Consider the following 20,462-nt stretch of genomic DNA (forward strand, 5'->3'; position numbering starts at 1 on the left):
TAAAATACAAAATAGTATAGTTTGCATACCATCCTCTATACTAGAAAACTAAAAAATCCTGATTAATTAGACTTTGTTGATGACAAACTATACGGTTCTTGATTCTGTTATGATGTGAATGTTTCAATTACTGAATATAATGTAATATAATATGATATATTATATAATATAGGCTAATATAATATAATAAGAGTGGACATTCTAAAAACCTAGAATAAAAAAAACCTTTAATAAATATAAACCTTTCGAAAATACTTGTCAATATATCAAAATGTAATGGGTTAATTACATAAATGACTGGATGATATCTTGGTTTATAACATAGCAATTGAAAAGGTTAAAACTCATTTTATGAAAATAAAGGCTTCCAAAATATTTTGATGCTGGGTTGGATCATCAGGGTGCAAGTAAAAAAAATATGTAACTATTAATATTAAACTAATTAAAATGGCACTTTGTCACAAAAGTTTTAAAGGGGAAACTTTTCAGCAGAAGCAATTTTAAAGTTAAAAATAATGTATTGATACTCAAACAGTTTTAGACATAAACTTCAAGGATAAACAATAAAGAGAAGCTGTAGCCTATTGTAGTGATATTGTGTTTATTTCTCTCAAATGTTTCTTCAGACAATCATTTCTCCTGAACTACTGCGCATGGACGTCACAACACGCCTTAACAGTGTAAAACCATTATTTTTGACTTTGAAATATAGCAATATTTTTCCTCTATTACAAAATACCCTGCTATTCACTGAGAGACAGCAAATCGTGTAAGACGCAATTAGTGTCCTCCACCACTAGAGGGCAGAGCTGCAATGAAACATTTAATGCTTAATCTAAGGTGACATTTTCTCTGCTCTTCTTCCAGTAATAACACACAATGTGATTTACAGTCAGTGATGAAAGAACACCTTAAAATCATGTGACGTGTATGAAATACATTTCATATCAGAACTGACTGCAAACATGTCAATTCTAGAAGTTGTCCACATGGACTTGAGTGCATTTTCTATCCCCACAAATTATAAAGTAAAATAAAAAATTCAGCATAAAATACAAAATAATAACAATTACAATAATTAGCTCAAAAACTGAGCAAGAAAACAGATGTTATTTTAAGATAGTATATTTTCCTCACAGTCCTTCAGAGCTAAATATTCCCACACATCCATTCAAATAATTCATAACATAATTTTTTTATGTTGCACTGAGTCTTCTTGGACTTACAGTACACTGACAATTAGCAATGTGAATGCAGCATCACGCTAAAGCTAAAGTTTCCGGTTTGAAATGCCATTATAGAAAGTCATATGTTGTCCATGTAAAAGCTTTTATTAGATTAGATATGACTGGAGTCCTCTCTAATGTAAAAATAAAATATAATGTAATTTTTTAGGGTTACATTATTCTTAATTAGGGTAAATTACAGAGTGCACCTTTAAAGTTAAAGCCTTTTAGAACACTTTTGATAGATCAAAATTTGATTTGGTTATATTTCATTCATACCTGGATGGATGTTGGATTTGCTCATACAAAACAGAACAACAATACATGAGCATGTGTCTTGCATAACATTTGTATTGATCAATATAATGCAGGATTGTGCACAAATTTTAAACATGTCAAAACCTTTAGACAAAATTAATATTGTTTTAAGGGTGGCATGTGCAATTTAAAGGTTAACTAATCTATGCGAGGAGAAAAAACAACAAAATTGATTTGTTTTCAATTTTCATTCAATTCAGTTCTCATTCTCCACACTCACTTGATACCTAATATACCGCACTAAGACTGAATTGTGTGAATATTGAGTTTGGCAACATATTTAACTGAGAACTGAAGCAATCTCTCAGTAATCAAAACAACAAGCGCATGATGAGGTGCAAAGCATAAAACGGCCCCATCATTGTTAACGAAGGTGAATGTCTGCTAGTAAATGTCACACATTTGAACCACATAATCATTATAGGCTAATGATTTTTTCTATCAATTATGAAATACATTTTCAGGCAGTGCTAATAAACACAGCCATTTTCAAACACTCTTCAATAAATAGTTATTTAACAATGCAAGAATAAATAAGCACAGCTGCGCAGTTGTGTTCCAGATATTAATTACATATGACAGTTAATTAGTTTTCAACTTCATAGCACCTGGCAGGTTTTATTTTCATTACAATGCAGGTGATAAAATGCGACGAGCTGAAGACAAATGAGAGCAACGAGCACGCTTATGTCACCTTCTCACACCGGTGTATTTTTAGAAGTGAGAGAACTAGGAAAGGACTCACCCTGTTAGCACCAAAATATCATGCAAAATTCCATGCAAAAACTCCAGAATCTGTGTATCTGATGTCATGTGAACGCATTTGATATGTGTGAGGCGATATAAATAGTGTTGATCTGTGTTAGTGTATTATCGTGCTAAGTGCTGATATAGAATGAATAAATTATATGAATTATTAACACATTGGCATGCTTAACGTGGAATTAGTCTCAGAAAATACAATGCAATGCAAAAGCATAAAATGTGTTTTGCTGCCCACATCTGTTGGTCTTCTAACAAATCACAACTGCAACCAAGTGTGCTTGGCATTGAAGGGTACAATCTAAAAATACATATATTTTTCACAATGACAAATCAGTAACACATACTTGTCATTTATGTACATAACAGTACATATACTGTTTAAAATGTCTGTTATCTACTTTCTGTTGTGCAGCTACCACATATACGTTTTTGAAGTGTCTATCTGTGAGTTTTGAGGGTCAGCAGGGCCCTCTTTCTCTTTTTCCGTCTCATTCTCCCAGAGGTTAATAAGCGGTGGGTAGAGTTCGTTCAGGGGAATGGAGGTGGTGTGCTGCATGTATTTCTTAAGAGAGTGATGACAAGATTTCTGCTTCATGCGCCGTCCCATATAGAACACCAACAGAGCCATGATGCAGATGGCGAACATTGAGCCCATGACGGCTGCCAGGGCTACATTGGCCGGCTGGGCAACCATCTCCACAGCAAAGCTGGCTTCTTTAGTGGTCACGTTGACACAAGAGTGCTGGGTCTGCTCGGTGCCGGCCATGGTCAGGCAAACCCTGTACTCAGTGGAAGGTAGGAGGTGTGTGAGGTTGTACTCTTGGACATCTACGGGGACCATTGCAGTGTAGCTGATCTGCGGGTTGTCAATCTTTACGGTAGCGCTGAGCCACTTGGGTTGTGCCACCTCATGGTTGGAAGAGACGGCAAAAGGGTGCACCTTCCATTCGAGCACCACAGACTGGGCATGGACAATTTTTGCCAGGATTACCAAGGATCCGGTGGTATTCAACACCCCATGATGACCTCCAATAGACCGTCCACCATGCCAGTTGCTCCTATCCACGTAGACAGAGACACTTCTGGTGTCGGCTCCCTCTGCATTCCAAGCAACACATGTATAGAGACCAGAATCCTCAGGTTCGACATGTGGGATCTCAAGAGCTCCTTGTTCTTGCATCCGGTGCTTCTTCTTCGTCATTCCTCCTCCTTCATTTGAGGATGGGGAAACAGCTTCAGAAGTGACTTTGTCACCGGTGGGTGTCACCCAGTAAAACTGAGGCGCTGGATCTGCCACGGCCCAGCAGTTGAGTGTTAGAAGCTGTCCTAAGGTGACATTGAGCAGTGGAGGGAAGGCATGCTGGGAAATTAGAGGCAGGCAGGTATTGCTTGCCCCATTCCAACTTGCAGACACCACTTCCTGAAGGGATTGGCCGACAAGATGAGGTGGGGATGCACAAAGAGTTATTTGGGGCTCCAGAACTTTGAGGCTCGATTGGTTGCCCAGGATGGGCCCCCAATTGGCGAGACAATCACACCTGAGTGGGTTGCTATGAAGACTGATTTCATCCAGACTGGGGAAAGCGGATAAAATCTCATGGGGCAAAAGTGTGAGGTCATTATTGTGGATCAGTAAGGTGCGCAAGACACGCATTTTTAGGAAAGCGGCTCGGTCTATAAAGAACAGGTGAGGGTTGTTGTAGAGCTCCAATTTGGCCATTTGTGGTAAGTTTGAGAACGCGCCCCTCTCAACCGCCACAAGTTCTTCCATGTTGTTCAAACTGAGTTCCTCTAAGTGGGGAAAGTCTCTGAAGTCACCTTCCTGTATACGGACGATAGGATTCTTGTTAAGGTCAAGAAACTTGAGGCTCGGTAGAACACGCAGGGCTTTCTTCGGCACAGCCGTGAGCTTGTTATCGAAGAACGAGAGACTCTCGAGATACTCTAATCCCTGGAAAGCACCCTCAGGTATTTCCCTGAGCCCCATTCCTGCGAGAACCAGACTGTGCAACTTGGAGAGGGGGTGGAAGTTCATATCTTGCAGCCCAAGAATTGGGTTTTCCCCAATCATTAAGATCTCAAGGTTGGGTAGGGACTCAAACCAATGGCTGTCTATCGCCACAAGCTTGTTGGAGTTAAGGTGAAGCCTCAACAGGTTCCCCAAGCCTGAAAAGGCATTAGGACCAATAGAAGAGATCTGATTATGATTAATATAAAGCTCCTCTAAGCTGACTAGATCCTTTATACACATATCAGGCAGCTCTTTAATTTGGTTTTCCTCAAGGTAGAGTGTGACCAGTTGGGTTAGGTTACTTAAGCCAACGTCTTGGATTTGTGTGAAGTGGTTCTGGGAGAGATCCAGTTCCGTGAGGTTGACCAAGCTCTGGAGCTCTGAGGTTACCCTGGAGATATTGTTGCTCTGAAGAAGCAGCACCTGAGTATCAATTGAAATATTCCATGGGATTCTGCTCAAATGGAGTTCGTTGCAGTCAACAGTCTTGGCTTGATGGTAGACTGACTGAGGTGTGTACCATGGGCGGGTCTCGCAGACACATTGGGCAGGGCAGAAGGGAATCGCAAGGGAACAGCGACACGCAGCCAACACAAAACAGACTGTGAGCAGTGAAGTGGAAATGGCAGTTCTCTCCATATTGAGCATCTCTAGAGTGCTGTGCCCAGTAGGTAGTTGACAGTTGGAGGGAAGATTTCTGCGAAATGGAAAACAGGAATTTTCTCATCCAGCCCTGCAAAATGAAAAAGAAAGAAGACATATAAATCAAGCAGATTATATGATGTCAGCCGAGTGCAAATGACATAAACGGCAACTTTAGATGTGATATTTATTAGCATCAGTTGCAGTACACGCAGAAGGAATATTAAACATAAAGACTGCAATTTCTGCTCTCCTTAAGATCACACAAACAAATCAAAGCAGCATTTTTTGCAATGAGTAAATATCCAGAATTGACATTTTTAATATCCTACACTTCGTTCCCCTGCCAGTGCTCAGAGATCCCTCTGATAATTGATTATTCAGTCATCTCTCATTCTAGTCAAACAGAGAGCAATTGTTAGCGAGCGTGCAGCATTATTCCGGCCTGCATGCAAAAAATACACCTGCCAAACACAGGCTCCAACAAACACATGAAAGGAGCCACACATCAAAGCCTGTGTGCTCCACCATACGTCTCAGTACAATCTTCCCATAAGTGTAAGTGCGCCTGGAAGAATTGCACCGTCTTGTAACCGTTGAGTGTAACTGCTCTCAGAGGGGCTGCAACTATACGGCAGGAAAGGCAAAATGAATACCAATGCAATAAAACAGATTCCAAGCACTTTATCACACTCTAAACATCCAACGGACAAAAATATCTCCAGGCCAGAGGCATTTGAGACCTCAAGAGCATGTTTAAGCCTCAAGCATTTTGGCTACTTTTTGAATTTGCTTACCACACATATTCAATCTTCCGCAATACAAAGACATCTGGAGTGAAAATAACCTACATACAACAACACAACGTGGCATTTGTCATAAAAAGCATTTTGTTTTCAACGTCATAAAAAGAAAGACATATACCCCGAGTTCAAACAGGAGCCTTTGGTGATGGACTACCGTTTGATCTCCCACTATGCCAGGGTTTGTGATGCATCGCTCCCCTGATTGCTGCTCGGTGCTAATGAGCTGGATTTAACAGGCAGGAGGTGCGAGAGAAGAACTGAAGACTGAGCTGTTAATAGGTTTTATAGCATGACTCACACAGACACTAAACTAGGAAAATCTAAAAGTCCCACCATATGTTTTCACAAATCTGTAATTGAAGTTAAAGCAAGACAGCACTGATTAGAACAAACGGCAACACTAACTGACTTTAGAAGAGTCGTAACAGTGATTCTTGTCAAGGTTTGTACTGATGGGAACAGAGAAAAAAACAAACAATGCTTAACTCAAATAATAAAATTAAACTCACTGTATAACTGTGTATAGTTAGGATGGCAAAATAGATATACAAATATAAAGAATTCCCATATTTAGGATAACCATAGATAGGATTGCAAAATAAATAGGCTAGATAGAAATAGAAAACAATTCCAATATCTTTTGTTCTTGATGTTAAAGGCTGTGTTTCCAATCAAACTCTACAGTCTGTTGATGCAAATACATCTGTCACTTATTGTGTTACTGTACTTTAAATAGAAAAGCAATGCAAAGGTCATGGGTTTGATTACCAGGGAATGCATGAACTGATTCAATCAGTTCAGTTCATGCAATCAGAGTCAAAAGCATAATATTCATGACAAGTAAATTCATGGCTTATCAAATAAGAAAGATGCCACCATGGACAAGTAGTGTTACATGGTATCATCCTTGAAAACCATGAACAAAACTATGCAAAGTAAAATAAAATATGACCCAGACTATAGGTATAGGTTGTTTTGTTTTGTTTTTTGCACTATGAATTATTGGATAGCTATGTAGATCAATTTAATTTAAATAACTTAACATTTTGAATACAATTTTCTTTACTTTTTAGGATAAAGTATTTCTGTACTGGTCAGCATTTGACATCCAATGTAAAATGTGGGTCCTGAACATTTAAAATGAGAGCTGATAAATGACGGAGCACTGAGCAGATGGAAAGTGACACTTATATTGTGCACCAAATGTAACAATAACTTCGTTCAAAGCACATCAGTGAGAGGATCAAAGTTTTGTCTCTCACAAACCACACATCCTGGTTGCACATTAAAATAGACCCAGTGATGCAATCAAGCGCAACTTCCCTTTCTGTTATGTCATAAGCAAAATAAGACAATAACTAGGAGAGCACAGGGTTTTATGTGATTCTACGTGATCTGTTGTCCTAACTGCTCATCTGAACTAAAAATGTACTGTGGTGAAACCATGGTAATAAAGAGCTCTTTCATAATACCATGGTAAAAAAAAAGTACTATGGTATTTACCATGATGATAATACCATGGTGTCCTATATTTTGACAAATATCATGAAGGGTTAGGTGCCCATATTCATATAGCCTACCATGCTATTTACACTCCAAGAAGTTCAGAAAACACCATGGTACTTTTCATAATATGAAAGAGCTTTTCATTAGTGAATGTCATAAACCTCAGAGAGACCTGACTTGAGATTGAGTGCTTTAAATGGTAGACAATTCCACGTGTGGCGGCAGTATAACACAATAAAATACAACACTTTTCACACAGAGACATGAGCCGCCTATATTCCGCTGAGTCTGGGGGTCTTTTAATCTGCTCAGCCTGTGGAAAGTGCTCTTGATTGCAGCGATAGGCCTGTTCAAAATTCTCAGAACAAAGCCAGAATGTGGATGAACGCTCATACGGCACTGGCTCTGGAAATGAAAACAAGATGGGGAAAAATTACCCACCCTCAATCACCCCCCTCCACACTATGATCTTTTCATGCGTCGAACACAAATGAACTCCCCTGAGAGGTGTGTTGAAGAGGGGCGAGATGAGACGGGGGAGGGGACAGTCAGACGGATGGGGTGTGTCCCTCTTTGCTGCAAAGAGCCTCAAACGTCTGATGTACTTCTAAGACTTGTGCTGTCACAACATATCGGTGCATAAAAGTCCAAAACACTTCATGCAATCTCTTGCATTAGCTTGTTGTCGAGTTGTCGTCAAGCTTCCTATAGGCAGTTCAGGTTGGACAGATCAGATTTTAACAACACTAGAGTCACTTTTACTCACGTACAACCTGTTCTGTTTCTTTGGAAACAAAGCTACCGGGAATCATGATGACATTTGAGATCTCAAAATCCCTAATGACACAATCTTCTGAATAAAGCCTGAAATGTACTCTCACAGGTATGTGAAAGCAAATGCTTTTAGCAGCAATTCATAACACAATACAAGTATGCAAGCCAAGCGTGGGGTGCTATAACTGATATTAGCATTTAACTGTGTTCTCTTTCAGGTCAACTACTCTCAGGAAAGTCATGCTGAGCAAGTGAAATCACAATTTTATAGCAGCTATCTGTCCAATAAAACACCTGTTTAATGGCTCAAACAAATGAGGGTAACCCTATCACTCTCTTGAGTACTGAGGTTTGTTACTGGTCTGTTTTTTTACATTTATTTACATTTACTACTAATGTACATTTACCAACGTTATGAAACCCCTCCACGACCGGGACGAAAACCGCACTGTTCCTCCTGAATCCGAGGTTCTACTCCGGCAGGGCTGCCCTTTGTCGCCGGTTCTGTTCATAATTTTTATGGACAGAATTTCTAGGCGCAGCCAGAGGGTGTCATTTGGGGAACACACGATTTCATCTCTGCTCTTTGTGGATGATGTTGTCATGCTGGCCCCATCAGACCGGGACCTTCAGCATGCACTGGGACGGTTTGCAGCCGAGTGTGAAACGGCTGGGATGAGAATCAGCGCCTCCAAATCTGAGGCCATGGTTCTCAGTCGGAAAAGGGTGGCTTGCCCACTTCAGGTTGGTGGAGAGTTCCTGCCTCAAGTGGAAGAGTTCAAGTATCTTGGGGTCTTGTTCACGAGTGAGGGAAGGATGGAACAGACGGATCGGTGCAGCTTCTGCAGTAATGCGGTCTCTGTACCGGTCTGTCGTGGTGAAGAAAGAGCTGAGGCGAAGCTCTCGATTTACCGGTCAATCTACGTTCCTACTCTCACCTATGGTCATGAGCTGTGGGTGAGTTTCTCCGCAGGGTGGCTGGGCGATCCCTTAGAGATAGGGAGAGAAGCTCGTCACTCGGGAAGAGCTCAGAGAAGAGCCGCTGCTCCTCCACATCGTGAGGGGCCAGCTGAGGTGGCTCGGGCATCTTTTCTTAATGCCTCCTGGACGCCTTCCCGGGAAGGTGTTCCGGGCATGTCCCACCGGGAGGAGGCCCCGGGGAAGACCTAGGACACGCTGGAGGGACTATGTCTCCCGGCTGGCCTGGGAACGCCTCGGGGTCCCCCGGAAGAGCTGGAGGAAGTGTCTAGGGAGAGGGAAGTCTGGGCATCCCTGCTTAGACCGCTGCCCCCGCGACCCGGCCCCGGATAAGCGGAAGATGGATGGATGGATGGATGAAACCCCTCCGGTTCTACTCGCACTGCTCCGAATGGGATTTGAACCAGCGTTTCCGGCATAGGAGGCGGGCGCGCTAACAAGGGTGCTAAATAACCACAGCACCAGTCGCCAGTGAGCCTCTTGAGGCCAGGGGAGTGATGTTTACCAGCACAGCTCTTATAGCTGGCCTTCGTCACATTTATATCATCATAAATGTTGGCATACTGTAGCAGATTTATAATGTAATAAAGAAACTCATACCTGCTCAATCATGATTCAATATCTGGTATCTGTTATGTCAAGTGTTTGGTAAACATCCTTGTAGTCCAAGTGTTCACATGGTTCACTTGGTGGCCATCTTGTCAGCTATTTCCAATCATGCAACTAATGTACCTGAATGGGAATATAATATGTATAAACAAATTATTTATTTATTTATTTTTGGTATGATTAGAGCATAAAAAGCGCAGTTTATGATACCATTGCTGTCAGGTTTTATTCCTGATTTAATGTTATTAAAAATTCATTTTGACAAAGTTTTATATATTACTTGTATACTGTGTTTATATTCTCTAATATTATCTCCATTCAAGTAGATAGAAGCTGAACTTACAGGCTTTAAATCAGTGTGACTTTATTATTAAAACAATATTATAGTATTTATTAATGTTTTAAATTCGCTTTTATTTTTCCATTTTTTATATTTAATTTAAGTTTCAGTTCAAGTTTTTGTCAGATATTCATTTTTTTTAAGTCTAGGTTTTTGTAATCTTTATTTCAATTACTGAAAAACATATCTAGTTTTAGTTAACACTGACAACACTACTGAGAATAACAAGTGTGTCTACTTTCAGAAGAGACCAGTATTATGCTAGCAATGTGTTGGCCAAGCATTTACATCAGCGTTAGCATATTTGCGTGTATTTCTTGCCTAAGGCTAGAGTGTTTCTCTATTCTCAGTGCGCTAACTCTCATTCTGCCAGCCCGTGCATTTTAATAGCATCTGGGGAAGAATTCTTGGGAGAAAAGACAAAAAGATGATAGTTGACACACAGTTAGAACGCAGAGCTAGCAGCTCAGATCATTAGATCTTTTTGATCTTGAGTACATATTGGGATTTCTTACATATTTGGTATCATGGCAAATCTCAGCATGGCCTTTTTTTAATCAACAAATCAGAGGCAAATTCTCCTTTTTTTTTTGCTCTCTATTTAATCTCACTGCTGTCTCAGAGAAGCAAGTGAGATTTTAAAGGGATATATCTTTCCAATGCCCCCTCTCACCCTCAGAGGTGCTGATCCTTTAACAGACAGGAGACAGATCATATTAAGCAGAAGCCATCTTGTTTCCGCCCATCCTGCTGCTGCAGAGATCAGATCACCTTCAGCGATGAAGAAGTATCTGTGAGTGTGTGTGTGTGTGTGTGCGTCAGCTGAGTCTCAGTCTGGCTGTAGCGTGTGACACTACTCCGCACGCCTGTCCGATCGCATTAGACACTGGGACGGTCATTCTGGACGTAACCCCCCCGGCCCCTCTGCGCGGCAGGAAATGGGGCCACCTTGCCTGATGCCATGGCAACCTGACAGGAAGAAGCAAAAAGGACCAACCCTTGGGGCTTCCTTGTGCATATGTGTGTGATGGGACATACAGACTCAGTGAGAGAGAGAGAGAGAGAGAGAGAGAGAGAGAGAGAGAGAGAGAGAGAGAGCTGGGAAAGAGCTGAATGAAAGAGTGAATGAGAGAGAGACAGAGAGAACCACCTGAGCGGGTTAGTGAATCTGTAATGTAAATACACATTCGAGAGATTACAGTAATAAGGCCCTAAAGGAAACAAAGATGAAAATAATTAAAATAGATAGAAAAATAAATCTCTTTAAACTCTTGGAACTATCCAGTTAAGGATATAATCTAATTTAAAAGAAAAGAAAAGAAACACTGCACTGCAATAGTTATGTAAATATTATAATATTATATATTATTACACTATTACACACTTATAGAAAATATAATTGTTGCACTGCATAGTCATGCTTAATGTTTTTATAAAATTAAATATGCACTGTACATACATATATGTGACCCTGGATCACAAAACCAGTCTCAAGTAGCACGGGTATATTTGTGGCAATAGCCAACAATACATTGTATGGGTCAAAATGATCGATTTTTCTTTTATGCCAAAAATCATTAGGCTATTAAGTAAAGAACATGTTCCATGAAGATATTTAGTAAATTTCCTACCGTAAATATAAAAAACATTTATTTTTGTGAGTGAATGCAGCACAGTCGCGTACATAAATGGACAACTTTAAAGGAGATTTTCTCAATATTTCGATTTTTTTGCACCCTCAGATTCCAGATTTTCAAACAGTTGTATCTCGACCGAATATTGTCCTATCCTAACAAACCATACATCCACGGAAAGCTTATTTATCCAGCTTTCATGTGATGTATACATCTCAATTTCAAAAAATTGACCCATGTGACTGGTTTTGTGGTCCAGGGTCACACATACACTAATGTTGCCATTAATATCAATATTAATAAGTTAGAATACATAAAAAATCATTACTCTATAGTGTGTTTCACCAGTTCCTGATTTTTCTTTTTTTCAAACAACAAAAAAATCAGATTTTTGAATGTGTCTGCATATCATGTGCCAAAGTCCTCATGATACAAAAACTGAAAGGAAAAAAATGATACAGATGTTGTTTGATTCACTGTGTCTATTATAAAAAGTTGTGCCACTCGGGTCAGTGGCCAAGCGAAGTGTACTGAATGAATGGCTCAGATTGTAATTTAAGCGAGATTATCCAGCCAGCTGTTCACGAGTCTGGTGCAAAAAGTTATACTGCTAAATCTTCGCCTTTGAGCTTTTAAAAGTGATTACATTTGCTGGAAACAAACAAGCATCCTGACAATTGTATTTACAAGGTGCTACATTTCACACTCTGCAATGTACACAGAACATAATAATGCGTTGCTACTGCAAACCATTAAAACGTAATGATATGAAAATGTTCACATGACTCCAACATCAGAGCAAAGTACAACAATGAAGAGCAAGACAATGGGTTTGTTCCCCGTCGATGTGCAGTAGTACAGTGGTGATTGGAGATTAGGAGGGTGCGTAGCCGATAACCCTCTGGGGCTGATCTCTCTTTTAGTACACTTTCCTTTCCTTTTTATTTGCCATGCCTGTACACAGCCCCTCACATCTGCAAACGTATTGGAGCCGATGAAATATTCATAGATAGGTTATTAATTATTGAGAGCACTGCAGGCAGGTCTTTAATTTTCATCCTTGCCTTTTACTATTGGGTAAAAAATGGGAAAAAGCAGCTGTTAATTGGTGTGAAGGAAAGATGCATCTGGGCCGTCACAATTTGTCAACACTTTGTGACCTCATTTCCGACCCTTCATCGGCTTCTCACGCATTCATATTAAATTACCAATATCAATATGACAGTGGTTAACCTTCGCTGAACAACAAACTAATTGTAAAACTAATGTAAATCCAGTCTATGGCTGATAAATGTCTGGTAATGCATGAAACTTAAAAGAGACTTAATGTGATGTGGAGTGTTGAGAAAACCTGTTTGATTAAGAAAATTTAGTTTGGTGCTGCTAATGGCACAGTAATATGACACTTACATGACTTAAAGCGTAACTTCACCGATTTTCAACCCACTTTGTATTGTTACAATGTTGGTAGTATATGTACAATAAATGAACAATGTTTACACGTTCTTCGAGTTACTTGGACTGAGAAATTCCCATTTATTTGTCACCAAATAAATGAGTTTTGTCGGATTTTGTAAAAAATTACATATTATACATCCGCATTTTGGTATCCCCGCCCACAGACAGTCGGATCGACAGAGGGTTATTAACAAAACAGTTTTTGTAAGTTTATCACTGAAAAACTTTGTCTACTCCAAACAGCATTGTGGTAAAAATGGAAGACTATGGCAACAGCTTTCTTTCGGATATTTTTTGAACCAAAGAGATTGAAACTCTTTGGATGAGTTTGGCCTAAAAACACTGTGTTCGTGTTTGAAATGTTGGCAACAAAAACAGAGGTTTTCCAGATTTTCTCTCCATATTCTTGAGCCACTGCTTACAACACACTGGATCCTTCACTGGAAACCGATCTCACTCCCGCTAAACGTTTACTTTTAATTCTTGCACCGGGAACAATAAAGTCCACCATTATAACTAAAAGTTTGCTAAGAAGTATTTCCTAGGCAGTATTTGAATCTAGTAAAGGCACTCACACACTACAAATTTTACACACGGGCAGATTTTGGGCCTAATTCTCCTTTTCCGACAATCCTAGGTAAATCCCGATTATCTTGATGGTTCTACAGATTATTTTATCAGATTTTCCTGTGTTAAGAGTGATTAAATCTGCTCAGAAGAACGTCGGGGCCGCACCAATCTCTAATCATAAATATCCAACATGTTGAATATTTGTGATCAGAAATCCTGTTGTGTGAGGTGAACCCCGAGGACAAACGCGCACGCACCGTGTAGATTGTCAAATGGAACGAAACGAAAGCCAATCAGAAAGCGAGCTGACAGAAGACGGAAGCATAACACGACTTCATCCAAACCTTTTTCTTTTTTCCCCCGACAATTTTCTGTCTAAACAATCTAAACACTATTAATTCTTCTTGCCCAATGTCTGCCATGTTTATTTATTAGAAAGTCACATTTGACCGTGAGAGATTTTGTGAGATTTCATGTGTTCACAGTCGGGAATTTGGTTGTTTGTGAATGGAATCTGTTACTGTGTGGTGTGTTTTCCTGGTCACATCACGGCACTCCACACACTATAGCAACACAACTGTTAAATCTATGATTTTTTATCGTCATGTTTGTGGTCTCTTAAATTTGGAAAATATGATAAGATTTTAAAAATCTTTTAGTCTGGGCAAGCCTTAAAGGGATACTCCACTTTAAAATGAAAATTCTGTCATCATATACTCACCCTCATGTTGTTTCAAACCTGTATGAATTTCTTTCTTCTGCTGAACAGAAAGGAAGATATTTAGAAGAATGTCAGTAACCAGACAGTTTCTGGGTCCCATTGACTTCCATAGTAGGAAAAAAATATACTATGGAAGTCAATGAGACCAGAAACTGTCTGGTTACTGATATTCTTCTAAATATCTTCCTTTCTGTTCAGCAGAAGAAAGAAATTCATACAGGTTTGAAACAACATGAGGGTGAGTATATGATGACAGAATTTTCATTTTAAAGTGGAGTATCCCTTTAAGTGTATCCATAGCAGACTGGGAGCGGTCTTGGATGGCAACATGCGCAGTGCATTATGGGTGTTGAAGTTTTGGCAAAAGCGACAGACGACAGCCTTTTTTCTCAGTTTTCTCTAGTCAGGTACCGATTTCACTGTGTCTGCATAGACAGCAAAGTTTTATTGAAAGCCCATTTTGCCAGCAGTGAACCTTTAACACACGTATAACAGTCAGAACTGGATGTTTAGGTTGACATGAGCCAGTGTCGCTATACATTTCATCATTGCAACATCCAAAGCTGTGAAGAGAGCCAAATAAAAGCTGAAAATGTGCAGTAGAGCTAGTGCAGCGCTTAAATTAAATAGGATGCATGCTGAATCAAAGAAAAGCCAGCGTAAGCATTTTTGCCAGTGAAAAACACTTAAAATTCAAAGCTTTCTTTTTTTTGATGCCAATAAATGCAATTGTAGGGCCCACTAAGTTATTTGCCCTATCACTGGGCTGCCGGGGTGAAAAAATAGTGAGTATTAAATGTAAAGGCCCAGAACATACACCCTATACAGCAGATAACTGTCCATTAATACACTTATTGGTGTGTAAAAAAAAGACTGAGAACTGTTGCTGGGAGAGTGGGCTGAGTGAATAAAATAGACTTATGAGTCACTGTTTAAATGTCTCCAATGAAACATTACAGAGTAAAGTTGAGATCTGGCAATATTTGAGGCTGTAAAACTAACATGAGCAATCTCTGGCAAGAGTCAGCGTTTACTAAACAGAGTTGTGCGCTATTCTGGATTGGACTGAGAATGCCTTTTAAAGTCCAATTCAAATCCAGAATTTTGTCAATTTATGGATGTAGAATTAAAATAGAATGAAATTCAAAGGAGTGCATATAAAAGCTATAGCTTTTCATAGTTTTAATCAATTATTTTTTTAGTAGGAAAAAAACGTATCCATACCCATAAAAGCTAACATCTACACAACATAAGAGTTATTTCCATAAGATAATAGTAATAATCAATGTTTCAAAATTCCAAAAATATAAATGTATATTTCATTTAAGAATATTTGAAAATCCTTTATTTTACCCCACTGTTTACTGTGAATATTAATTTATTTGATCGCCTAGCAATCACCAAGCAACCACCCAGAACACCCTAGCAACTGCCTAGCAACCACCCAGAATACCCTAGCAACTGCCTAGCAACCACCCAGAATACCCTAGCATCTGCCTAGCAACGCCCTAGCAACCACCCAGACTACCCTAGCAACCGCCTAGCAACACCATAGCAACCACCCAGAACACCCTAGCAACGCCCTATCAACCACCCAGAATACCTTGGAAACAGCCCAGAACACCATAGCAACCGCCTAGTAAAACCCTAGCAACCGTGCCGAGTTTTGCCACTGCAAGCACCACTTCACATTTTCTTCAGGAAATGTACATTCTTAATTTATTGTTAACTGAAAACAGTGTGGTGGACGTATAGTGCTGTAAAATAATTTGAATAAAAGGGTAATAAAGAGTTTAGTAAAAAAAAATAATGATATAATTTTTGGACTAATGAAATACATCTGTTGTGTTAAAGTTCTTTTGATTTCTTTTCATTTAAAATTCCTATTCCAGCCATTCCAATTCCACTTCTTACTCATCGACTGAAACCTGGTATTAAATGGTAAGTGATATGAGCTGCTTTCTCACTGTCCTCTTTCTCTTCCTTTGATTCAACATTGCCCTGTGAAGGCGAGAATCATTTCTGATTAAGAAGATAAAGATAAGAAGTGGACAGGACAAGAGAGACAGAGTGAAAGTGAGCGAGACAGATAAGCCTAAATGTTGACAGAGACATGGAGAGAGAAGGAGCTGAAGTATCTCTCAGGGGACAGGACTCGCTCAAGGACAAGTCCAAGAGTTATTTCATGTTCATTTTGTTCTGGGCCACAAAAGTCCTGATGCATTTCTCCACCCACAGCACCGCTAGCTCTCAATAACCTCTCCAAACTAATGCAACAGTGCCTCTGTACAGCCCAAACTCTTCAGTGCATTATGCAAAACACCAGCAGCAACCCTTTCACCACTCAGGCTGGAGAGACGCATCCCACATCCAGCATGGTCCGGACTCCGGAGGTGGGACACTTCATCACACAAAACACACAACCACTGCTCACACAGAGATCGGCATTAGCATTTAATGCCTGAGAAACACCTCCACTAGAGAACTGTTCGATAAAAGCTTTCCATGGACCCAAACAAGGAAATATTTTATTTTATTTAAATTATGTATATAAAAAATAATAAATAAAAAAAATATATATATATAAATGTACAGGGCTTGACATTAACACCCGCCAACCTGGATTATTTCGATATATCATCAACATATCGACACTGAAATATTTGAAATGCTTCTAATACTAATTTTCCGCAGAATAGATAGATATAATATGTTGATATTGTTGGTGTTACAGGGCTTGAATTTCGAAGTGGGATTGCGCATATTGTGCATAATTTTACTAGTTCTCGCAGATTTTGTACTCACACCTAAAGTGCACACACATAAAGCCTCCTCTCAGTATTAGATTCTTGTTCGCTGCTTATTGCACTTAAACAGTCAAATACACACAAAATAATGTCAATATGCCGGTCCTGGCGAGTATTCATGTAAACACAGTCAGTTGTGTTTTAAGTGAACGTAAACAGTTGAGAAAGAAAACGCATGTGTAACATTACAATGGATCCGTGCGTCAGGTCTTAAAGTGACAGTAGCCTAATAAACCTGCTTCCAAATACGCCTTGAATGCAATGTAAGTTGCTTTAGAGAAAGTCTACCAAATGCCTAAATGTAAAAAAAAATTAAATAATAATACAATAAAATAGATTCATGGGCAATGAAATATCACTTAGTAATTGTCTACCATTGTAGGCCAAAACTGTTGTCAATTTACTGAACAAAGATCTGGCAATAAAATCTCACTCTGGGATTCTATCATTAAAGCAAGACACAGGGAAAGCAGCCCAAGGAAATAAATCTGCACTTAGTAATCAAATGGAGTGTGAGATCACATGAACTGAGGATGTAAGCATCCATTACGACTGTTAAGGGTTCCTGTGCCGTCTCTGCTCCGTTCACTCATATTCCCATGGGCCATTTTCTCCTGGTGTGTTACTTCAGAGGTCTTCTGCACGGTTTTATTTAGAGCAGCTATAATTAAACAGCGCATTTTTGTTCAACGCATGCAAACACAAGGCACTTAAACAAGAAAACATCACTGCCGAAATTGGGCTATCAACGATAGGTTATGATGCATCGTTTCTGCTTCTAAATCATATCTTCTAGATGTGCCTGATATAAAATTATATAAATAAATACAACTGCACTTCTATAACGTCATGTTATTTCATTACATGTTTGATGAAACATCATTACCGATAAAATATTATTTAAATAATATTATTCTTATAAAGTACATACGACTTCAGTAAAGAGTTTTGATGTCTCCATTTGGTATATTAAAAGTCAAAGGTTACAGCATGACAGAAAGACCTCTAAACATATACACATGCACATAATACTTTAAATTACAGTGTCATATTTTACATGTTACTGTAAAAAAATGCCAAGACCAATAACAATATGCAAACAGTTCCACAAAATTACACTGAGCATAGTTTTCTCAGTAATTTCTGTGTACATTGTAATTATCACTGTAATTTAAAGTGTGACCCAATTGACACAAACTAACAAATAAATAATACAAACAAACAAGGCTGGTTTCTAATGTGGTTCTAAATATTTCAGGCTCTTTGGATGCTTCCTCGGGGTCACTGAGAGCAGGTGAAGACGAAGTGACTCCATTAAAAAATCAAGCGAATCCAAAATAAAGGCACGAGCTCAGAAACTTCAGAAACTCTTAATATATACAGTACATTTACCAGCAGTTTTATTCCCTCTTAGTAGGGGCATCAGTTTGTGAGTTTGTAACTTCTGATCTGAAACCACAAACGCCAAAGGGATGCTTTCAGAAACGCCCTTACCTCCAGCGATTGTAGGATAGATCCGATCCAGGGTCTCACTCTCACCTATTTCTCTATTATGTTGCAATTTGAGCAAATAACCGCGTCTACCGGTAGGCAGTTGATTTGATTTTGCGTTTGCTTATTTTAACCTAAAAATGAAGTCCATCATCACCATCTCGGTCCGTTCGAAAGCTTGCCTCCGGTGTGAAATTATTCTCGCATCACCAGCATCAGCATCGCTCCCTTATGCATCTTTTACAGTGTATTTGAAGCGCCCCTACACGCCGAGGCCACGCCCCCTCGCTGCTTTCCATTACGCTGCCATTAACCAATGGGAACGTCAAGCCAGGTCGCTCCACCAATGACACACAGGGGGCGGGGCATCGGTGTATCCCATAGCAATGATGTAATGGTCGAGTTTTCGCTGTCCCTCCAGGTTGAGCTCCTGCGGCAGCGTCAGGCATGAAGGATGAAGGATGAAGAATAACCTCTGCCATCAGCGCTGAGCTCATACACTCTCGGGTTTCTGTTTAACACAAAAAGCATGATGTCAGAGATAACTCGTAAACCTTTATCCTCTCGGGACCAAGCAAACAAAAGATTTTGGCATTCGTAACAGTGTTCAATAAGAAACGTAAGGCATTTATTTTTAAGATTTATGACATCTTTGTGGAAAAATATTAATACTTTCTTTGTTTAGAAAGATAATATATATATATATATTTAGTAACCATTTTTCTTTGGGTTTTTTTTTTATAACTATAGCCTAATTGTTATTTTATAGGCTGTTATTTTTCTTTATTATTATTATTTTATTTTTTTTTAATTTTTTTCTATTCATAGTAATTTATTTATTTGGACATTTTGATTTATATTGTGCTGTTTTTTATTTAGTTTTTCTTTTCCTCATGAATTTAACCTTTATTATATATTTTGTTTATTTTATTGTGACAATCTGAAACCAAAAACAAAACAAAAAGTTTTTGACATTTTTCATGTTATGATATGTGGATATAGATTTTTTTTATACTGTTCTCTATTTTTTATCCTTTGTAGTAACATTTATTTTATTGCTTTATAATATCTTGTTATGTTTTGTTTTTTATAACTCAGAAAATAATCAGCCAATCTTTATGATAACTGTGTTCATACAGTTTCTGCCTGCAAGTTTCAAACATTGCATGTGTTTTGACTGTGACAGTTTCAGCTCTCAGTTTTATTTAGTCATAATTAAAAGTGTAGCCTTCATATGATGAAACGCTCCTCTCTAGATCTTCAGCAGCATCAAAATATGCTGTTTTTGTCACTAAGATTGTATGTATGGCAACTTTATAAGATTGTAAAATAAAAGAACCATCAACCTTTGCTCTAATGAACATTTTGAATTATGAGGACGTACTCTGAGCATTTTATTTAACTCTGGATGTTCTTCCAGCTGTTTTGGGCTCATGAAAGCAGCTTGTAATACACAACAAAAACCAAGGGTGACTAATAGCGTCACCCATGGGGCTTTGCCAGGGGAAGATAATGTTTACAGCCTCATTACATAACAATAAAAAGTCATCTTTCCTCTCTTCCTATGGAACGATTGCTTGTAAAGCATGTGATGTCATTGTTGAGTCATTATGGTTGGTCGTATCATGTTCTTACTGAAGAGGGAATTTGTCTAGTAATCGAGAAACTGTTTCAAAACAGAACGTCAAAAGAAAATCCTTTATGAACTTTCAAGCATACAAACTATGTTTTATTTCTTTCTGAAATGTAAATGCGTTCTGGATGGACCCACAGGTCAATATGTGCTCTACACCAGAACTGGTTTGA

General features: G+C 38.9%; 1 protein-coding gene across 1 annotated transcript; it reads right to left on the reverse strand.

Moving 5' to 3' along the window:
- Window positions 1-584: 584 nt before the first annotated feature.
- LOC311098416 (leucine-rich repeat neuronal protein 1) lies at window positions 585-18,889 on the reverse strand. Its single transcript, XM_084138602.1, has 2 exons — window positions 18,660-18,889; window positions 585-5,053 (listed from the first exon to the last, which is right to left on the reverse strand). Exon 2 carries the CDS (start codon window positions 4,966-4,968, stop codon window positions 2,722-2,724), a length of 2,247 nt encoding a protein of 748 aa, XP_083994728.1. The 5' UTR covers window positions 4,969-5,053; window positions 18,660-18,889; the 3' UTR covers window positions 585-2,721.
- Window positions 18,890-20,462: the final 1,573 nt, after the last annotated feature.

The sequence above is a fragment of the Abramis brama genome (assembly GCF_963993115.1).
Source record: "Abramis brama genome assembly, chromosome: 16".
Classification (NCBI taxonomy): domain Eukaryota; kingdom Metazoa; phylum Chordata; class Actinopteri; order Cypriniformes; family Leuciscidae; genus Abramis; species Abramis brama.

Coding starts and splice junctions, on each gene's coding strand:
- LOC311098416 (XM_084138602.1), bottom strand. CDS start 4,968: ATGCTCAATATGGAGAGAACTGCCATTTCCACTTCACTGCTCACAGTC.